Genomic DNA, 22,452 nt, shown 5'->3' on the forward strand with positions numbered 1-22,452 from the left:
AATGAGAAGAAATAATTCACTAGAAATAATTCACTAGAAAAAACAATAATGCTGGGAAAAACAGAAGGGAGTAGAAAAAGAGGAAGGCCAAACAAGAGATGGATTGATTCCATAAAGGAAGCCACAGACCTGAACTTGCGGGATCTGAACAGGGTGGTTCGTGACAGATGCTCTTGGAGGTCGGTGATTCATGGGGTCGCCATAGGTCGTAATCCACTTGAAGGCACCTAACAACAACCCAGTGCTGGCAAGCAGTTTGTAATCTTACACTCCACAACGGGATTCAGCAACTGTGCGCTTCAAGGGTTAATACCAACAACAGAGCAGCCATTCCTAGACCAGAAAAGATTGCCAAAGAGGGACTTCCCTTTCTTGTCTCGCGTTCCTGAAAGAAACACAGTGAGTGAACGTTCAGTCTTTTTTATTGTTTGTAAAGCTGTTCAAGAGGGGCTGCATGGAGGGAGTCGTCAGATGGAGGTGCACAATATGGGGCGGTGGGCAGGGAGGAGGGGGATGTAGGAAGATAGCAAGAACCCCCTTGTAGGTGCTCCGCGTGATTCCGGGCTTGTTTGAGGCCTGCCCTATAGATCTCAGCTCTGTCCTACTGCGGGGCCCCATATTATTTATTTATTTATTTATTAGGTTTATATACCGCCCCATAGCCGAAGCTCTCTGGGCGGTTCACAACATAAACATCCAATATACAATTAAAATATATATTAAACAACTTAAAAATAAAGTAATTATACCAGAAACCTAAACATAATTAAACACATAAGCAACTACAAAACTCAACACTAAAATATTAAATATTAAAAAAGTATTAAATTGGTTAAAATATTAAGATGTTAAGATGTTAAATATTAACATATTAACATATTAAAATGCCTGGGAGAAGAGGAAGGTTTTTACCTGGCGCCGAAAAGATAACAATGTTTCCGCCAGGCATAACTCATCAGGGAGAGAATTCCATAATTCCGGAGCCACCACTGAGAAAGCCCATTTTCTCGTTGTCACCTTCCGGGCTTCTCTCTGCCTCTTCCCCCCCCCCCCCCAGCTTGCTGTGTTTTGGCCTAGATTTGAGTATCCCTCATGAACATCTGCATTTTTTTGAGATGAATAAAATGACGTACAGTATGTGAATAGCAAACAAGCCCAGTTGTTTAAAGTGCTGCGTTTTTCTTCCTTAGCTTTGAATTTGATCTTGAGTATATTTCAGCTTTTGTTACATATACCTGGAATACCTAGGAACATATCTATGTAGACAATATTAAGCTAAAAGGACTGATTTGTTGTAAGACAGCTTCTTAATGTTTTTTATTTCGCTCTTGGTTCAGCCTTGATATTTTAATAATGACGATTATTTAAATATTCATCTGCCAGGGAATGATGATTCATCTGGAAGGGGAGAGTTTCCTGGTGATGGAGATGGGTGATATGAGGTATCATAGCTCATATTTTGTGGTGTGGGGTCAAATAAAAGTATCTAGGCTTTTCACGCAGCAAGAGCAAAAATGTGGCCCTTCATGCTTTTAGAGTAGCCTGACAGACAAAATGTTTAGCAGCTGAAACTTTTCTTGAAACTGATGCAAATTGGTGGGAACAATTTCCCCCTCCCTCTTACATAGGCCAGGTCTAAGAGCCCTGCTAAATCAGAGCCTACTATCCAATTACAAGGACATTCAACATAGATTTCCCCCAAAGAATCCTGGAAGCTGTAGTTGATTGAAGGTTCTGGGAATTGTAACTTGGTGAGGGTAAACTGCAATTCCCAGGATTCTTTGGGGGAAACCATGTGCTTTGCATGTGTGTTGAATGTGCTTTAAATATATGGTGTGACCATACACCTATCATGCAACCTCTTACTCGCCTTTTCTCTAAAGCAAAAAGCCCCAAATGTCTTGACCTTTCCTCAGAGGGGAGCTGCTCCATCCAATTAATGATTTTGGTTCCCTTTTCTGAACTCTTCTACCTCTACAATATTAATTTTGAGATCAGGCAACCAGAACCATACACGGCATTTCAAGTTCAATAGCACCTTCGAATTGAATAATGGCATTATGATATTGGCAGTTTCATTTCTTAATGATCCCTATCATGGAATTCACCAATTTTACACCAGCATCACACAACATCAATACCTTCATTCAGCAATCCACTGTGACCCCAAGGTCTGTTTTCTGATTAGTTGCCACCACTTCAGATCCCATTACTAGACACCTTAAGTTAGTGGTTTTTACTTGTATATACATCATTTAAAACTTAATTGTATTTGCTGTTTAATACCCAAGTCTGCTTGGAGAGATCCTTTTGGAGCTCCTCACAATCCCTATTTTGTTTTGTGGAGGGAATGTAAATCAAATAATAAATAAATAAGATTGTGACAAAATTGTAGAATAAGAGATTTTCCCTTATCAGCATTACCTAGCACAGGGGTTTTCAAACTTTCCTTCCCCCAGGGCTCACTTGAGACACCTGAAAATTACTGAAGCCCACCAGTCACAAAATGGTGGTGCAGGGGCAGAGTCAGTTGCAGAATGGTGGCAGGTGGAAGTAAAATATGACACAACGAGCTGGCCATTAGTGAAATGTTCAACTAATCCATCTTTGGAAATTGCTGTGTTCTTTGCAAAAGTGTTTGCCTTGTGGCAAGGAGTTCCACAGCTGAACTTTCTTCAAGCTGATGTATTGAGATACTGCGAGAGCCTCCTAACTTTAGGCAGATTTGATGATTCAAGGCTCTAAGTGGATAAGGCTTTTTTCTGTTATATTTCCCCCTTCCAACTCCCACATGCTTCTCAAAGTATTTTTACTCATCTACTGTAGAGTACTCAATCACAAAGCTCTCTTAAGAGGTGTGAATAATCAAATGATGCCTTGACCAGAGCTTGGAAGATTGCTTTTAAAAAGTAATAAATTACAGTTACAATTACTTGCCCCCAAAAGTAGTAATTACCGTTACAATTACAATTGCTCTGAAAGTAACTGATTACTTTACTTTTTCTCAAAAGTAATCACTACAATTACATTTACTTTTAAAAAAAACTCCTACAAGGTGCTGGCCTTGGCTGCTGCACATCTAAGAAGCCTAAAACAATATTAAAAATAAACACACACACACAGGGGGTAGTAGAATAAAAAAATTTATCCATAAGATTAACATAATGGCATAACAGAATCTCACATCCCCCCAAGCAATGAAGATACCCCAACTCTTGAAATCAAATTTTACACTTGAAATGCTTTTATAATATGTTTCTGTTATGTCTCAAAAGAACAAGATGCTCAAAGAGCATGTCAGACAAGGAATGTCTTTTTACAGTCATTACGTTGCCACCAGTACTGAACAGGCGTTCTACTGCGGCGCTTGAAGGCATGCCTGTGTTGTGCTGCAAAAAACACCGCAGCACACGTGGAAAGCCATGGAGTGATGACACTTCCCTGCTGGGAGACCTCAGGTACCTCACCAGTTCCTCCTCAGCAGTGTCCACTGCTGACTTCTTGCCCTGGGGCAGAAAGTTAAAGAAGTCATCTTCTAAGTCATCTCCTTCCTGGTCTTTATCTGAAGACTGATCACTGTCCTCATTAAGTACACCCATCTTTATTTCGGCTTTCAACAAGGCTTCCATTGTGTATCTAAGAAAGAGAGAGGATATGTTAACACATATATGTTAGGAAACCATCATCTGCTCTTCATTTCCTGATGCTTGTCATGTCCCCTGGTTCAGGGTCCAGTCTGAGCCTGTGGATGATGACATGGAAGGTAGGAAGGTGACCAAGTCACCACACTCATGGGGCAGCACAGCAGACCCTTAAGGATTACCTGCAGCAACCCAAGGTTGTGATGAGGAGCCCCAGGAAGAAAAGGCCCAGCCCCTGCCTACCACCTTAAGCCCTCTGATGCCTCCCTTGAGACAACATTTCCCTTGGAATAATCCACCCAAAGGGCTTCCCTAATGTTCTTGCTTGTTGGTATGGGTGGTGGCCTGACACGATTCCAGCCGATCTAGTTTGAAGCGAGGGTGTATGCAGGCTGCCAGAAGAAGCAGATCCCTGCCAGATCCCCACCTCTCAAGGGTTGTCTGCTGCTGCTTCAGCATTTTGGGAGGAGGGGTGTCATGCATTGGTTCAGGAAGGCCTCGTCTCCTTGCCTTTATTGCTTCTTCAATTGCTCTCAGCTTCTCAGGGTGTGCCCTCTGAGGAAGAAGAACAAAGCATGAATCCAAGAAAAAATGGAAGAGGAACTTCACAATTTAAACATAAATAGACAATGGACACTCTTTGAGGACCAGCATGACAAAGGCTTACCTCAAAAGGTTTCTTCACATTGGATGAGGGGAAAACAGCTGATCTCAGATTTTTGATCCTTGGAAGGCAGTAATTGCATCGTACAACAACATTTTTCCCACTCTGGCTCACAAATGTACAAGCTTTCTCAAAGCCAAACCATGGTACTTGCTGTTCTGCAGATGTGGCTGTGGGCAACTGGCACTGCTTCATGCCCTCCTCCTCCTCGTGCACAGGACCTCCTTTCTGAACCTCACTTTCTAGTTTTGCCTCCTCAGGATCAACAAGCTGTGACTCAAGTGGCCGCACTAACTGACTGCTGCTCTCAGCAGCAAAACCTGCAACAGGCGTCTCTGTAATAAACAAGAGATAATGCTCCTATATGGGTGAACTTCAGCTGTGATGTGCCCCCATCTCTTCCCCATGCTGCAAGATGCCCCAGTCAGAGTGGAAGTAAGCAGGTCGATAGCACAATTAAAAGAGATCCTATTTGCTCACTAAATAACCCTGCCTGGGCCAGTCTAACCTACTATCTCACAGGGTTGTTGTGAGAACAAAATGAGACTAGGGTTCAAATCCCCACATAGCCATGAAGCTCACTGAGTGACCTTGGGCCAGTCACTGCCTCTCAGCCTCATGAAAACCCTATTCATAGGGTCACCATAAGTTGGAATCAACTTGAAGGCGGTACATATATTTTTTATTTTGAATATGATGATTATGATAATAAATATGCAGCATTTCAAATTAATTCTGTATGAGAAGCATTCCATGCCAAGCTTGGAAAACCAAGGATGAGGTATAAAATGTAGACAAAAATACTTTTGACAAAATGCTGTTTATATTTTATATATATGAGCCTGGGTAGGGAACATTTAATCTAGCCTACTTGCTTTCAGCAAGAAGGGTTAAGTGCCTTCAGGCTAGGGCAGTCACCAGAAGGCCACAGCAGAGACAAAGGAGCCTAGTGTTGTGGAGATGTTAGATGGGAGCTTTGGGGAGTAAAGATGGAGGCTCCTGAAGGCTGCAATTCTAAACACACTTACTAAGGGATTAAGCCCCATAGAACTCAACAGGACTGACTTCTAAGTAGATATAGTTTGGACTGTGCTGTTGGTAAACCTTGACTAGGGTTCTTCTGCAAAGACATCCATATCCAAGCAGGGTTGGCAACCCCCTGCCTGGAATACCCTGCCCTTATCTTTTAATGTGGCTGCTCCAAATGTTTTTACAGATTTGACCCTTTACTTCAGAAAGAGGTCTGAAAAATGAGTAAGAGTAAGAAGTATCTTTTAAAATTGTTCTTTTCAATTCACTCTCGAATGAACATCATACCTAGGGCAGATCCACACCATTCCTTTAAAGCACATTCAACACCCATTTGAAGCACATGAATCCCACCACAGAATCATGGGAACTGCAGTTTGTTAAGAGTGGTGAGAACTATAACTGTGAGGGGGAAATGACACTTCCCAGAATTCTTTAGGGGAAGTCATGCGCTTTAAATGCGAGTTGGATGTGCTTTACACATATTGTGTGAATCTGCTTAATAAATGTTGCCTGCATGTAAATTGTTTTAATTGATTTTTCAAAATGAAAATAAGCTATAAAGTGTAGTGGGTGACCATGGGCTACTCACCATTTCTCAGCCTATCTGCCCCTCAGGATGAAAACAATGGAGAGCCATGACTACCCCAAGGCATACTTAAAATGTAAAGGAAGTATTGTACAACCATAGTATGCAATTGGATACTTATAGGGACACAGCATGACAAAACTGGGTGGAAGTAAAAGTTCTACACTTAGGAAAAAGAAACCAAATGCACAGTTATAAGATGGGGGATACTTGGCTCAGCAGTACGACATGCAAGAAGGATCTTGGAATTGTTGTTTCATAGAATCATAGAATAGTAGAGTTGGAAGGGGCCTTCCATATTCACATATTCACAACATATTCATATTCACAAGCTGAATATGAGCCAACAGTGTGATGTGGCTGCAAAAAAGGCAAATGCTATATCAGGCTGCATTAACAGAAGTATAGTTTCCAAATCATGTGAAGTATTAGTTCCCCTCTATTCAGCACTGGTTAGGCCTCATCTTGAGTGCTGTGTCCAGTTCTGGTCTCTGCACTTCAAGAAGGATGCAGACAAACTGGAACAGGTTCAAAAGAGGGCAACAAGGATGATCAGGGGACTGGAAACAACGCCCTATGAGGAGAGACTGAAGGAACTGGGCATATTTAACCTGGAGAAGAGAAGACTGAGGGGAGATATGATAGCACTCTTCAAGTATTCGAAAGGTTGCCACACAGAGGAGGGCCGGGATCTCTTCTCAATGATCCCAGAGTGCAGGACACAGAATAATGGGCTCAAGTTGCAAGAAGCCAGATTTCGACTGGACATCAGGAAAAGCTTCCTAACTGTTAGAGCCATACAACAATGGAACTAATTACTAGAGAGGTAGTGGGATCTCCGACACTGGAGGCATTCAAGAGGCAGCTGGACAGCCATCTGTCGGGAATGCTTTGATTTGGATTCCTGCATTGAGCAGGGGGTTGGACTTGATGGCCTTATAGGCCCCTTCCAACTCTACTATTCTATGATTCTATGAAAATATTTATATAAGCATGACTATCAAATATGTTTATTTATATAACCTGTAAAGATATTTATAGTGCAATCCTATGTTTGTTTACTCAGAAGCAAGTCCCAATGTATTCAATGGGGCTTACTCAACCAGGGAAAACTGCAGCCTCAAGTGATAAGGAACTTGTTCTTTTAACAAGTCCTTTAAGTTGAGAGCTTATCCCAGTCTGCGTCTGTGTTGAAATTGCTTTTTAATATGTTTTTAAATTTTTTCTTAAAAAAAATGTTTTTAAAGCTTTTGAAAATGTTTTTAAAGATGTTTTGTTTTAATATATTTTAAAGTCTGTTTTTATGATTTTTAAAGTGTTTTTAGTGCTTTTGTTTGCTGCCCTGGGCTCCTACTGGGAGGAAGGGTGGGATATAAATAAAATAATAAAAATAAATAAATAAACTTCATTTTTTAAAAAAATGAGTATTAGTTTCCTACATAATAAAAACTGTGATAAACCCTGCCTAATTTCTTTAAAAATAGGGTTGGAGGGAGAGAGATTTACAACACAAACACAAGTCTGCACTTTACTCACAATCATGAAAGGGCGGGGTTGCAGCCAGAGCTTTGAAAAGTTACTTTAAACTACAACTCCCATCAGCCCCAGCCAGCATGGCCACTGGATTGGGCTGATGGGAGTTGTAGCTAGAGCATGATCTGTTTAAAAAAAAGTTGTGCGGGGGGGTTACGTTTTGGCGTATATCTCGGGAATTAGACCACCTAGAAACTTTTTTTTTAAAATTGAAGCGGAGAGTCCAGAGAGTAAGGTGTGGTAGCCAGAGAGCCGGAGCCCCCCCCAAAACCAGAGACTCCAGCCGAAAACACACACACTGGGGCACACACACACACAAATCATCGTCACTCACCTCCACAGCTCTTCGCCATTCTGCCTTCCTTGCCCTGGCTTTTTCCTCCGGCGTCCATTTTTTCCTCTCAGAGTCAGACGCTAGCAGGCTCCCCCTGCCTATTCATCTCTTCTATCGTGCCTCCTAACACAGATCACGAGGGAAGAGACAGTCTGCGCAGAGGTCCAATCAGTGTGAGGCACATGTCTTGTGTTAACCAATCACAGCCAGGAGCTGTTCCCGCCCCCAAGTAACGTCCAACCTAACGTGGAAACGTTAAAGTTGAAGCTGAAAAGTAGGGAAATTACTATTCGTTCCGTTACTTGCCAAATGTAATGGAATTACCCACTCGTTATTTAAAATTGTAACGAATTAAAAGTAACTCATTAAAAATAACGAGTTACTTCCAAGCTCTGGCCTTGACAGATACTAGAGACTGGGCCTTTTCTGTGGGAGCCCCACAGTTGTGGAATACTTGGGTATCCTTCCCAAGAGATACTTACAGGCTTGGAAGACGCAGTTGTTTCAAATTGCTCTTCTTTGAGATGCTGAATTACTGTTGGTTGTCTTCTGCTGGTTTAAATGATTTTATCAATGGCTTGGTTAATCTTGGGGACTGCATAATTGGACTTTTTTGATTTGGTTAACTAATGTTTAAAGTATGGTGATTGAAAGTGTGTTTGATCACTTTTATTTTATGTAAGACATTTGGGGAGAATGTTCCATCTTACAAGGCAACCTAAAATATTCAAAATAAAATACAACTCATCATCAGAGAAATAATTCATTTCCTGTCTCAAACAGTTTGGAAATGACTGCTGGCCATCTTCCCATCTAACCAGCCCTCCGTCTTTGGAGATTAATAATAATAATAATAAATTTTATTTACTGGTCATCTATCTGTCCAGGTTAGTGGACACTCTAGGCGACTTACAATGGTAAAAACATTACATAGTATACAACATAATAAACCAATAACATAATCATAATCAGTTTAAAACAATTCCAGTTAAAACCACATAAAAATCAATCCTCCCCCATTCCATAGGCCCGCCTGAATAGCCAGGTCTTTAAGGCTTTGCGAAAACCTGTCAGGGAGGGAGCATGTCGGAGATCGAGAGGAAGGGAATTCCAGAGGGTGGGGGCCACGATCGAAAATGCCCTCTGTCTGGTCCGCACCAGTCTAGCTGTTCTAACTGGTGGGACCGAGAGAAGGTCTTGCGAGGCTGATCTTGGCAGGCGGCATAATTAAAGCAGGTCTCCTTACTATCAGTTCTACTCAGGCTCTGTCTCTCCTCTGACTCTTTTGAAGGTGCATTAAAACAAAACAAATGGTCATTGTTGTTATTTTAAAGTATTGGCATTCCCTAAAGCAACGAATTTGGTTTTATTTAGTGCACACAAGTTTGTTATCTTTCTTGGCACTTGTAGGGAATTGGGTCCAAGCACCTATTGAGAAATAGTTCCCTCAGACTCATGTTATATAATCACTAAAGGCATTTGTGCTTCTTTAATTTTATTAATTTATATTTCAGGGTCTGTGGAACTCCTTCCCACAATAACTCAGAGTTGCTCAGTGTGACCCTTTTTTGCTTCCACCATTCCCATAGAAAGCCTTTCAAGCCTCCTAGTTGCTTCATAGAGAGCATTAGGCATGAGATGAATGCCAACACTGGAGATACAATGAATTGTTTCTTAAAGAGATTTTATGTCTGTAAGGGAATACTGATAATTTTATTGTGGTCTTAAATGTGCTTGATGACAGTTTCTGAAAATTCAGGAGAGACAGTGCTGACACCTAAGTGGATTTTGCCTTAGGGAATTTGGCCCTAAATCTCCATCCTTGCCAAATTAACCCATAACCTGGACCAGCAACTGGGGACAATCTTCCTCTGACCCCAGGTCTCCTCTAGTCAAACTTCTGGCTGCTTGGACAGTTTAGCTGATCTTGAAAGTCCACCTTTGTAACCTTCCTCTAGTAAGCTCATGACACAGGGCAGCCTCTCAATCTAACACAGCCACTGGCTCCCCTTCTCTAATCTTCATCAGCCAAGCGTTGATACACATTGAGAATGAACAGCATAATATTCAAGCTTCAAGCCTCTTCAGCAGACACAGGTTTCACATACACACATTCAAGGAGTCTTATGAATTAGAATCTATAGAAATTGGCAATAACGTGTATTGGCAAAGTTACCCAGTAACTTACACTCACACAAGTGTTAAAATGAGGATATTTATCCAGTACATGCAGAGAATCAAAATATAGACAATTATCACTTCAGTGGGGAAGCTGAGCGATAGTTCATAACTATTAACCTCAGTGGTGATAGGTCAGTAACAATATCTATTTCTTTAGTGTGAGGGAATTAGCTAAATACTCTTTAATTAGCTAAATACTCTTTAATTAGCTAAATACTCTTTAACAGCAACTAAACTAACACACACAATCAGTGTACACACACATGAAGGAGTAAGCACACCAGGCATAAGAGGAGATGGGTGGCTGAGTTCAGTGCAACTGAGGAAGGGTCACTGGCCTGCTGTTTCTCTCTCTGGGCTCATGTTGCAGACTAGGCCTCAGTCATGAGCGTCGGGCAGGGCAGCTTCTCAAACAGTCACGCACAGAGAGATAGGAAGCCAAAGACAGACCTAAAACCGCAGTCACATGGACACTCAAAGATAGGAAGAAGGCGCAGATGTGGAAGCTACAATTTGTAGGGAAAGGACTTCTGGAAGACACGAGAGAGGGCCAGATACACCTTTCCCAGCCCTGGTGGGCAATCCTGAAGAAGTAGAACTGGGGCACAATGAAACTCCTGGGTCAGGCAGGAAAATAGCAAAGGCAGCAGGCAGGCCCAGAAAATAGCTTCTTGGATCTCTGCTTCAGCTAGCAAAGGTCCGGGGGAAATCAGAAAAAGTAGTAGAGCCTGGAGAAAGGCCTTTGAAGCAGCTGCAGCAAGTGAGGACCTCTGTTTCAGTAGGCAGGAGTCAGAATCATAGGGTTGGAAGGGGCCTATAAGGCCATCAAGTCCAACCCTCTGCTCAATGCAGGAATCCAAATCAAAGCATTCCCGATAAAGTCCAGAGAGCGTGGAAGAAATGACAGTGGTGGAAAAGCAGGGGAGTCAGACCCCTGGGTTCTGGCTGGCTAAGTGATTCAGGAAGTGATTTTGGGCAGAGTAATATTCAGCTGAGTGGATCTGGGTAACCAGAACCTGTGGCAATTGATTTCATGGTAGAACTGGGCAGTAGTAGCTGGCGCTTACAAGCCTCGATGTGGCTGCTGAGATGTCACAGGGGCATGGCCAGTGAGAGGTCACAGGGGTATGGACAATGAGAGGTCATGGGGGCGTGGCCATGTTCTGGTTTTCTCTCCATCCTGTCTTGCATAGAGTCTGTACAAATAGTTAGCACCTAACTAAAATGGAAAATGCCTTATTTTGGTTCAGAAGGGGCCCCTACTGTTGCAGTTGCTTCTTTGCTGTGAAAAAAGTTGTGCGGCCTCCACCTGTTCTGATTCGCTCCCTATGCTCCTACTTTGCAAAGAAACAGTGGGAATGTGAACATTGCAAGTTTGTTAATGTTTAGCACTTACTTGTCTTATCTTGGTTGAGAAGGGGGTCTCTGCTGTCACAATTTCTAGTACGAATTCATGCCACGGTAACTGTACATTACTCAGAGGTAAGTATGTACAGGATTGCAGCCTGAATTGGTTAGTCTAAAGGTGCCACAGAGGAACCTCATAACTTTCCAGATCTATGGGAAAATATTATATTTCCCCCCAACCAGCTTATTCCTTTCTTTACCACTTAGCTGATCCTAATCCTAATTATGTGTCCATAATGTGGAATAAAATGCAGGGAAATTAAGTGGACTAGGACCTAAATCACCACTTGTGAAAATTACTGTGTGACCTAGGGCCAGTTGCTACGTCATAGGGTTATTGTGAGGAATGAATGTTGCCTTGAGCTCCTTGGAAGAAAGATGGAGTGGATATAACTGTAACACTGATAAATAATAATCAAAATTAAAAACGAAACCTATTTCCAGCCTGCTCATCCCAGATTTTGAATTGGGGCTCGGGGGAGGATGCAGGTTTGCAATCATAAAGAAACCCAACCTAAAAAACAAGCCTTGGTGCAGTTTCCAAAACAGGACCCTCATCATCTAGAAAGGAAAACGTGCGATAACGTACCACAAAATAAGTAATGTGCAATCTTCAAGACTGACGTATTTGTTATGGTATAAGCTTTCATGGGCTACAAAAGATACTCTGAGCACGTGCAGCTTAATATTTTAAACTCGCTTAACTCATTGTTTTTGCTCACTTCCTGCCTTGGGCCAGTTAGCAAGTCTCAGCCTTATTTTTTATATATAGGACTGCCCTGCAAACGTGATGCAGACAGAGGTCTGGGAAGAACAGTTTGTAGTTGGGCAAGTCACCAGTTTATAGTGTAATCCTGACCTTATCTACTCAGAAATATGTGCAAAGGGTCTTACTCCCAGGTAAATGGGATTAGGATTGCAGCTTTAGCAAAGGGAACAAAAGGTGGACTGGAACAGTGGTCCACCACCTCCTCCCAAGTTTCCAATAGCTCTCCTGGAAAAACAAACTTACAGGAGAGGAAGGTAGCCACGCGCATGCGGACACACACAACACACTAAGCAAATTTTCGGAAGAGGACAACTGCCAAACACATGGAGGGTGAGCATGCAGAGAAATGGGGAAATAACTCGCCTTACCATCAACCCCACTCCTAAAAGTTCATCAAGTGCAGAGACACAGACCACAGTCCGCCATATTCCCTATCATCATATAATATCCCCCAGCCCATTCACAAAAATGAATGCAAATAGCTTAAAAATAAATACAGATAATCTTTAGCATAGATAGAGACTAACGCTGTCCAGTGTTTCTCTCACTCTGTTAACAAATGCTCATTAAAACAACTCCCTCACTCACTCCCCAGCCCAGCCCTGCAAGCAAACAAGCTGTTGAAGTAAAGCACATACCTACAAAGGCAGGCTGATGTTACTCCTCTCAGTTGTTTCCCCATCCGTGCCCAAAAATAAATGCAAAAATTAGAAATTGTTTCATATATATTTTAGAAAGAGATGACTGAGACTCCCACTATATCCAATAATATTTTGCTTTCACAGCTCTGAGCATGCTTAGAACCAATGTATGATTCCGCTATAGGCTAAGACTACCATGCGGGGCTGTTCTTGAAGCAGCCTTGACTCCTCCCTGACTCCTCCCTTGGCTCTGTTTGATAGGCCTCTTAACAACACATAGAGGAAGAGCCTTCCTAAGAGGGCTGACAAGCAGGCAGAGTCAAGGGAGGGACCTCTTTGCCATGGCAACACTTTTGGATTAGGATCAGCTAAGTGGTAAAGAGAGCTGATTGGCCAAAGAACAGCAGATTGACAGAAATGATTGCAGAGCTTTTCTGAGTTCAAATAGAAGCATAAAATGAGTGGAACAAAAAAAATGTGTGTGGCTTTGAAATATGGGGGGTGATTTTTTGAAAAGTGCGTAACATTCTAATTGGGAGGGCTGTGCCCCAGTGCAGCAGCTTTCACTGGAATCCAGTGGAATCAAAAACTGGCTTTAAGAGTCTGTTTTTAGATACTTCCTTACTAAAGCCAGAAATGAAACTCCAGCATTGATTTGATCAAGGAAGTGTCATTCCTAGTCTTAGTTGTATAGGATTTTCTTTTTGTGGAGACAGGTGATGGTATTTTGATTAGCTTTAAATTTCAACAATGGGCTTCTTTTCTGAAACGATTTCAATTATTTTTCAGTCACATTGATTGGATTGCCAGTGTTCATGTTCTGTGAATATGACTGGCATCATCATCTCAGTGGAGATGGGAAACTTAACTCTTTAGGCAACTTTTTCCATCAGGTCTCAAGCAGCCTCTTTGCAAAATGAACCAAACTGAAGCTATTTTAAAAATCATATAGGCCAGGTTAGGGTGGAGTGTCTCCCAGGTTTATAAGTTAGTAGCCAGCCTGCCAACACTTTGCTCTCCACTTTCACCTCAGCTTTTTCTGGACTCTGCCTCACACCTCCCTTATCAACCAACTTTCCAAACTGTCTTTCCAAATTTGCAGTTAATGGCCCATCCTTTCCTCTCTAGAACCTCCAACCAATCAGATACTGTTGTTACTGAGATTGATCAAAATGAACTTACCTGATCCAGGCCCAACCTATAACTATTAAAAGTGATTCTGTCTTTCTTTCTATTCACAACTTGCCACCAAGCAGCTACTGCTAAAACAGTTCTGGAGCATACATTAGAGGGGCACATACCAGTGCGTTTCCACCTCTGCTTTCTGAAAAGAGGGACAGATGCCACTCATCAAATTCCTCTCCTTTTTACTCTAAAAATTTGTCAGATGAGGTCGAATGCAGTTTTTTAAAATTCAGCCTCAGACAGGTTTGGCCAATGGCAATGATTTGCTGGAGGCTCAGGCAGAGACAGTGATTGGCACAACGCTTTGGGTGGACAGTCTTGAAAGGTCTCAAGTGAGCAGTGGGGAAGGGAGATGTGTGCAGCCAAAGGCACTGTTGCTTCAAAATGCAGTCAGAAAAACTATTCTCGTTGCTTTGGAAGCCACTAATGTGCCCACAGCCATAGTAAGAGTAGAAAACCTTGAACTTTGACAATTACACTCCGACACCAAGAGAATGTTTTTTCAAAGTATAAATCATAAGCAGACAGGTATATGCCCAGAATTTCTCGATAGTGCTTTACCAGCTTTCATTTTTATTCCATCAGGAGATGTTTGGGGGCTCAAGGATGAAGGGGAACCATCAGAAGTCTCACTGGAAGCAGCTGAGGATCAGAAGTATGAATGTAAATTGGTGAATCAAGATGGAGCAAACACACGAGAGGGGAGACAAATGCAGATACTGGGACATGAAGTACTTCTCAGGGTGATAAAAATAAAATTCAAGGGAGTACTCATCACCTAAAGAAAATAAGAATGTCTCCTGAGTGCAGAACAGACTTAAATTACCGAAAAGCCTTGATTGCAGATCGGAGAAGGCATAAGAGAGGGAGACCATATATATCCGTGGAGTATGACAAAAGTTTCAGTTACAGCAGCGCCCTTTCTATACATCAAATAACTCATACAGGAAACAAGCCGTATAAATTCTTGGAGTATGGCAACAGCTCCAGTCTTAGTAGCTCGCCAACTGGACATGAAAGAACTGATCTAGGGAACAAACCTTATAAATGCTTGGAGTGTGCAAAGAGCTTCAGTCGTCAAGACCACCTTCCCATCAAAAATTGCATACAGGGCGCAAACCGTATGAATGCTTGGAGTGTGGAAAGAGCTTCAGTCAAAGTTGCACCCTTAGTAGACATCAAAGAACTCATACAGGAGACAAACCTTATAAACGCCTGGAGTGTAGAAAGAGCTTCAGTCACAGAATGTCCCTTACTTTACATCAAAGGACTCATACAGGGGACAAACCTTATAAATGCTTCGAGTGTGAAAAGAGCTTCAGTCAGAATGACAACCTTACTTCACATCAAAGAACTCATGCAGGGCACAAGCATTATAAGTGCTTGGCATGTGGAAAGAGCTTCAGTCAGAGAGGCAACCTTACTATGCATCAAAGAACTCATACAGGGGAGAAGCCTTATAAATGTTTTGAGTGTGAAAAGAGTTTCCGTAACCGTGGCACCCTTACTGCACATCAAAGAATTCATACAGGACACAAACCCTATAAATGCTTTGAGTGTGGAAAGAGCTTCAGTCACAGAAACTCCATCACATCACATCAGAGAATTCACACAGGGGAAAAATCTTATGAATGCTTGGAGTGTGGAAAGAGCTTCAGTTGGAGTGGCAACCTCACTTCGCATCAAAGAACTCATACAGGGGACAAGCCTTATAAATGCTGGGCATATGGAAAGAGCTTCAGTCAGAGTGGCAACCTTATGTCGCATCAAAGAACTCATACGGGGAGAAACCTTATAAATGATTATAGTGTGCAAAGAGTTTCATTCAGGATGGCATCTTCAGGCACATGAAATTATCCATACAGGAGAACAGCCATATAAAAGTTTGAATGTGGAAAAAGCTTTAAGAAGAGTTGTAGTCTTTCTGTGCATCAAAGGACCCATACAGGGGTGAAGCAATATTAATGTCTGGATCTCACCCGTGCTACACATTAAAAAAATAACATTGGGAAAACCATGTAACTGTCCAGAGTGTGGAAAAAGTTTCATTCCATGTATCTTCTCTATTTCGCATCCAAATTTTCACATGAAACAGCTTGAATCAGATTGTTATTCTTCCTTCACATCAAAGGATCCTCAAAGAGGAGAGACGATGAAATGCTCAGAGTGGAAAGAGCTTTGTTAGATACTCAGACGCTATATTAGATACTCATGAATGTTAGTGTGAGCCTGTATAGTACCGAGTAGAATAGGTAAGCCAGACACACACAGGAGCTTGTTAAGAAGAACTTTACTTGTAACACACAATATAAGTCCTTGTAACAGGTAGGTACACGTAAGTACAGAATACATCACATCAACATTTACTCCTAAACCCCCACACACGCTGCTAACTCTATCCCTGTTTTATGGACCCTGGGTAATTAGCGTTAATCACCTGCAGCTGTGTGCCTGATGCAATCTGAGCCTCTACTTATGCTCTCTGTTAACTCTTCGTTCCCCTGCATCCTTGGGGATCAAAAAACCACTCAACAACACTGCTTTCCAGCTGCTGGTAACATTCCCCCACCTTTTTGATTCCTGAGGAATGCAGGCTTTACAGTGTATATGCATATGCAGCAATCAATCTTACATTTGTTGTATGTCATTATAATCGTTAGTTTATCTATAATCAGTAATAGAGTCATCTAGTTGTTCCACCCAATCCCTACCCCCATCCAGCATTGCGAACCACACTTTAAAATCCTGTTCAGTCCAGTCATCATTCTCATTATCGGGCTGAGCTGATTTGTTCTTTTTCTGGGTCGTTTTTACTGTCGCGATTTTAAATCTGTCTGGAGGCTTTCCCAGGTTGGATCTCTGTGATCTGCGGGTTCAGCAACTGGTTGCCATAGCTCGGGAGGTAGAACTTTCTGATCCTCCTCCTCCCCTCTTTTCGTTTCATTTTCTATTTCTTGCTTTACGTAAAGGGCAGGCTGGTTTTCCCTATTGGATTCTGGGGATGCTGTTATATCCTCCAAAATACAATTACTTGCTGCTTCTTTCATTTCACCCTCATGGACTTCAGTTGGATTGACATACGCCCCCCCCACATGCTCTTGTTGCTGTCTATTAGCAACACGTTTGTTTTCTGTGTCCGTTCCAGGACATTACCCAGTCTTCTCCGGGTTGTGGGGGTTCTGGGCTCTCGGTGGTCACCTCCTGGCTTAGCATTACTCCCTGGGAGTTAACTACCCATATTCTGTATGCAGCTTTCTCATAGCCCAGGATTAACCCTTGTACCCATTCTTTTCCATGTGCTTTGGGCACACGCGCCCAGCATGCAGCGGCTTATGCCTGTATAACATTTCATATGGTGTTTTATTTATGGCTATTGAGTACAATCTATTTAGCATATAATTAGCATACATTGCGGCTTCACCCCAGAACACTGATGGTAAGTTACAGTCATACAGCATAGCACGCATCATGTTTTGTAAGCATTTGTTTTGGCGCTCTGTGGTTCCGTTCTGATGCGGCGACCAAGAGGCCGTTAGAGAATGTTTTATGCCTCTTTCTTTAAGGAACCTTTGAAGTGAGACTGAGAGAAATTCCCCTCCCCTGTCTGAATGCAGCTGCGCCACCTTAACTGAGTGTTTCGCCTCCACCCACTTAACAAAGTGACGTATGTTTTTGTCTGCTTCGGCTTTAGCCTTGAGCAAATAAACAAAACTGTATCTGGTGAAATGATCTACCAGTACTAAGTAAAACTTGGTGCCTCCTTTGGTTTTTCGGAACGGACCTGCCAAATCCATGCTAAGCAGCTCAAATGCTCTTTTTGCCTTACAATCACTTATTCTCTTTATAGGCGCAGCTTCTGCTTTTGTTTCTTTACACACAGAGCATTCAACATACTGTTTACAGCTCTTATACACAATATCTGCACTGTGTTTGGGCATTAATTGGAGAGTTGAGAAACTCGCATGCCCTAGTTTTCTATGAAAGTCATGAATACATCCCTCATGCTTGGGTTGATTTAGTACAACATTTACTTTGGGAAGTTCTTCTATAACATATAGTGCATTCCTTAAACATCCCTTCGCTTTCACCTCCCCCTTTTTACTGATTGTGCACTCCCTTTTTGAGAACATAACATCATATTGCATTTTGTTCAGCTTGGAAACAGACATATTTGTCTCCATCTTTGGGACATATAATACATTAGTTAGCACAGTGTTTAAACAGTCTAAATATGCTGTTCCCTTCCCTATTACCTCTCTTTTTGTCCCATCTGCCAATATTACATGTTCACATGCTGAAGATAGCACTTTAAACTGTGTCTTGTCATTTATCAGGAAATGGGTTGCTCCTGAGTTGACTACCCACGTCGTGCCGTTCTTCTCCTTTTCTTCCCTTGTGTTGCTTGTTACGACCCAGACTGACATGAAGTCTTTTTTTTGTTCGGTTCTTCTTTTCATAGTACAGTCTTTACGCAGATGTTTGTCAGAACCACATCTGTAGCATTTCTTTATCGTGTTGTTTTGCATGTCTACTTTTCTCCTTGCTGGTTCGGTAGCAGCGGCTTGTCTCGTGCCTTCTTCTTTCCATCTCTCCCATTCTTGGAGTTGCTTTCCGGAAACGTATTCCAAAGATAGCACGTTATCTGGCATGGCTTCTAAGGTGCTTATGACTGAGTCATATGAGGTGTCTAACGAAGATAGCAGCACATATACTTTCTGCTGGTCAGAGTAAACAACGTCTCTGTCTTGCAATTGTGCAAATAAGCTGCGTACTGTTAGTAGATGGTCGTGCATACTCACGCCTTCCTGCAAGCATGTTCGGAACAGCCTCCTCGCGAGCAATACTTTGCTGCCTGCTGTTGTTTGCACATGCACATTCCGGAGCGCTTCCCAGATGTCTCTAGCCGTCTCTTTGTCTCTCACATATAGCAGTTGAGAGTCTTTCACTCCTAGAATTATAGTGGCCTTTGCCTTTTGATCTTGGCATTGCCACTCCTCTGTGGGGTCAGTTGGAGCATCAGTCTCAACGACATGCCACAATCCTTCACGGGTCAGCAGCATTTCCATTTTCACCTTCCAATTCGTGTAGTTTGTTTCGTTGAGACGCTCTAGAGGCATTCCAGATGCGAAGGACATCGCTATCCTTGCCTCACTCATTAGGAGCTCGAAGGTGTTTACTCCTCTTTCTTCGTGTTGGCTTACTGGTACTGTTGGGTCAGGCTTTAGACTGGGCCCATAACCCTATTGTTAGCGTGAGCCTGTACAGTACCAAGTAGAATAGGTAAGCCAGACACACACAGGAGCTTGTTAAGAAGAACTTTACTTGTAACACACAATATAAGTCCTTGTAACAGGTAGGTACACGTAAGTACAGAATACATGCAACGACACCACATCAACATTTACTCCTAAACCCCCACACATGCTGCTAACTCTATCCCTGTTTTATGGACCCTGGGTAATTAGCGTTAATCACCTGCAGCTGTGTGCCTGATGCAGTCTGAGCCTCTACTTATGCTCTCTGTTAACTCTTCGTTCCCCTGCATCCTTGGGGATCAAAAAACCACTCAACAACACTGCTTTCCAGCTGCTGGTAACAATGAAAACCTCTGTTTGAGAGACAGGAATAATAGTTATGTTCACACTGGTGGGAAACTTTGTCCATTCACTTCTCAGTATACCCCTCCTACATAATAGATGCCTGTAGAATATACCAATGGAAGGAATCGTTAGAAATGCTTGAACTGTTAGGAATGTTTCAGTGAAGATTGTTACTCAGTTCAGTTTTGGGGGCAAAAGTGTGAGAAGGTGACGTGGACTGAAGGACCTGTGTAGTGGAATGGAAGAAAAAGTTTAGACACAAAATACTGGCTCATGACTGACTTAGGCCTGAATATCTGCACTGAGGGCAGAAATGTTTTTCTGGATTGTGAGAAGCAGAAATTCTGACAACGCCTTAGCTAAACTAAGCAGAGTTCCAGATAAAATTTAATTTAGGTTCACACTGGTGGAAAACTTGTTCTGTTCACTTCTCAGTTACACCTCTCCTACACAATAGATGCCTGTATGTTACGATTGCTTGGCTAACCCCATTTTGGTACAAGTGGAACCCAGGAGGTGCAAGGCCAAGAACTATAACTCCCACTCTCATTCTCTCACACACACACACCCAATGGTATGGCTGGTGATGCGTTCCAGAGGTTTTGTGCAAAGAGTATCAAGGGCAGAATTAAGATACAAAACTAAAGCTATGGCATAAATGTTCTGCATAAATGTTATCTTGTTCCTTGGCCGATTTCCCTCATCCACAGGGAAACCTATTGTTTGTTAGGAGCCTTCATGTTTCAAGGTCAGAAATATACATGTAGATACACATACACACACAAAAAATCACCAGATTCCCAGACCCCTCCTTGGCAGAAGGAGGAGAAAGGAAAAAGTCTTTTAAAACGAGGCTTGAACTAGAAGAAGAGGAGAAGGGGGGCCAAGGAAGATCAGGGCTCACACACGTGTACTACGCTCTCAAGGAACACATCAAAGGACTGCAGGGACAGAACCGGGGAGAGACTCTGGGTCTTGGTGCAAAACCTTGAGACCAGGAGATTCCTTCCTGGTTTTGGATCAGAGCTCTTCCACATAGCTTCAGCTGTATTCAACTGCCCACTCCAGGTATAGGATAGATAATCTCTCCTACCTTTCACTTCTTAATAGGGTCCTTTCATCTCTTTAGTTTAAAGTTATGAATGGGTTAGGATATTAATGATTAATGCTGCCACACACCCAAGTAATTCTGTAATGCTATTCTACTCTTTCTCTCAATAAAAGAAAGCTTTGCTTTATTTTGGTTTGGACCAGCATTTCTTGGGGATAGATACACCATTTAGGCACATTTCAGGGCAAAGCACTTGTTCTTATCCCTAGCAAAAGATCTCCTCCTCTCAAGGAGGTGTGTTTCATGGGACATGAGAGTGGCAAATTCACACACTCAGGTTCCCAAGAGCATGTGTTGTAACATGTAATAGATACCAATGGAAGGAATCATTAGAAATGTTTGAACTGTTAGGAAACTTTTAGTGAAGATTGTTACTGAGCTCAGTTTTGGGGGCAAAACTGTGAGGATCATAGAATAGTAGAGCTGGAAGGGGCCTACAAGGCCATCAAATCCAACCCCCTGCTCAATGCAGGAATCCAAATCAAAGCATTCTGAACTGATGGCTGTCCAGCTGCCTCTTGAATGCCTCCAGTGTCGGAGAGCCCACCACCTCGCTAGGTAATCAGTTCCATTGCCATATGGCTCTAACAGTTAGGAAATTTTTCCTGATGTTCAGTCGAAATCTGGCTTCCTGCAACTTGAGCCCATTATTCCGTGTCCTACACTCTGGGACGATGGAGAAGAGATCCCAGCCCTCCTCTGTGTGGCCTTCATGTACTTGAAGAGTGCTATCATATCTCCCCTCAGTCTTCTCTTCTCCAGGCTAAACATGCCCAGGTCTTTCAGTCTCTCTTCATAGGGCTTTGTTTCCAGTCCCCTGATCATCCTTGTTGCCCTCCTCTGAACCTGTTCCAGTTTGTCTGCATCCTTCTTGTAGTGCGTGTCATGAATCCCTACCGTCAAGGCACAGGGATCATGCGTCAGACCCAAACCCAACCCTTAGGAAAATGGGACTGGAACCGAAAATACCACTTCACCCTTGCCAAGGCTGTGTACGCTCACAACAACCCTGCAAGGTAGAAGGTAGGCTGCCACCACCCCTGTTACTGGTCCACTCAGAGCCAGGGGATCTCTGAGCCCAGGAAATAGGTAAAACCAAGATCCTATAAGGCAAGAGCCACAGTTACACTCCTTGCCAGGAACCTCTGGTTAACACCTCAAATTAGAAGTAAGCTCTGAACTTCTTTTTCCCTCTTTGGTAGTTACGTGACTGAGAATGGCCAAGGTACTGAATTCAGAACCACCCTTTCTCTCAATGAACACACCAGGTTAAATAGAAGTAGCTTTACTAAAATATATAAGTGCACATAAACAGATAGCAGCAAGTAATCCTTTAAGACCTTCACCCAACAGGGTTTTAGGTACAAATAAGAGGATTCAAAGACACAACAAGAAAACAATAACCTTTCTAGTCTAATACACATGAGGTAGATGGTTGCAAAGGCTTCTCTCCTCAGAGAGGTTGGCATCAGAACAAGAAGAATGGAACCCTGCGTAGTTGCCTCCCATAGGCAACACCAGGAGAACCAGGAACCCTTTAGGTCAACTTCAGGGAACAAAAACTAGGGGGTTTCAGTCCTATACTTAAGGAATAGGATCCTAACGGTCCAAGATTAATTGCCCAATCAGGAGTTGGCTGATGTAACCTTCTTCTAGATGTTTCTCACCTTTTCGCGCCTTTCAGACCCCCCCTCCCAACTGTGTTTCAAACTGCACAGGCCAGGAATGACTTTGGGTGCCAGGCACTTGCTAATCAGCACAGATAACC

The 22,452-nt window shown here is 42.6% G+C and overlaps 1 protein-coding gene across 2 annotated transcripts; it reads left to right on the forward strand.

The window, feature by feature from the left end:
- Positions 1-227: 227 nt before the first annotated feature.
- LOC133381131 (zinc finger protein ZFP2-like) lies at positions 228-20,768 on the forward strand. Of its 2 annotated transcripts, none has more exons than XM_061619732.1 (2): positions 228-399; positions 14,559-20,768. In XM_061619732.1, exon 2 carries the CDS (start codon positions 15,021-15,023, stop codon positions 15,822-15,824), a length of 804 nt encoding a protein of 267 aa, XP_061475716.1. In that variant the 5' UTR covers positions 228-399; positions 14,559-15,020; the 3' UTR covers positions 15,825-20,768. The 2 variants fall into 2 exon arrangements, with proteins under 2 accessions (XP_061475716.1, XP_061475717.1); XM_061619733.1 differs by lacking the exon at positions 228-399 and adding an exon at positions 1,424-1,442.
- The last annotated feature ends 1,684 nt before the right edge of the window (positions 20,769-22,452 follow it).

Source organism: Rhineura floridana, chromosome 3 (assembly GCF_030035675.1).
Source record: "Rhineura floridana isolate rRhiFlo1 chromosome 3, rRhiFlo1.hap2, whole genome shotgun sequence".
Taxonomy (NCBI): Eukaryota; Metazoa; Chordata; class Lepidosauria; order Squamata; family Rhineuridae; genus Rhineura; species Rhineura floridana.

Bases quoted from the DNA above. Each gene is read 5' to 3' on its own strand.
- LOC133381131 (XM_061619732.1), top strand. From the start codon at position 15,021: ATGCTTGGAGTGTGCAAAGAGCTTCAGTCGTCAAGACCACCTTCCCAT.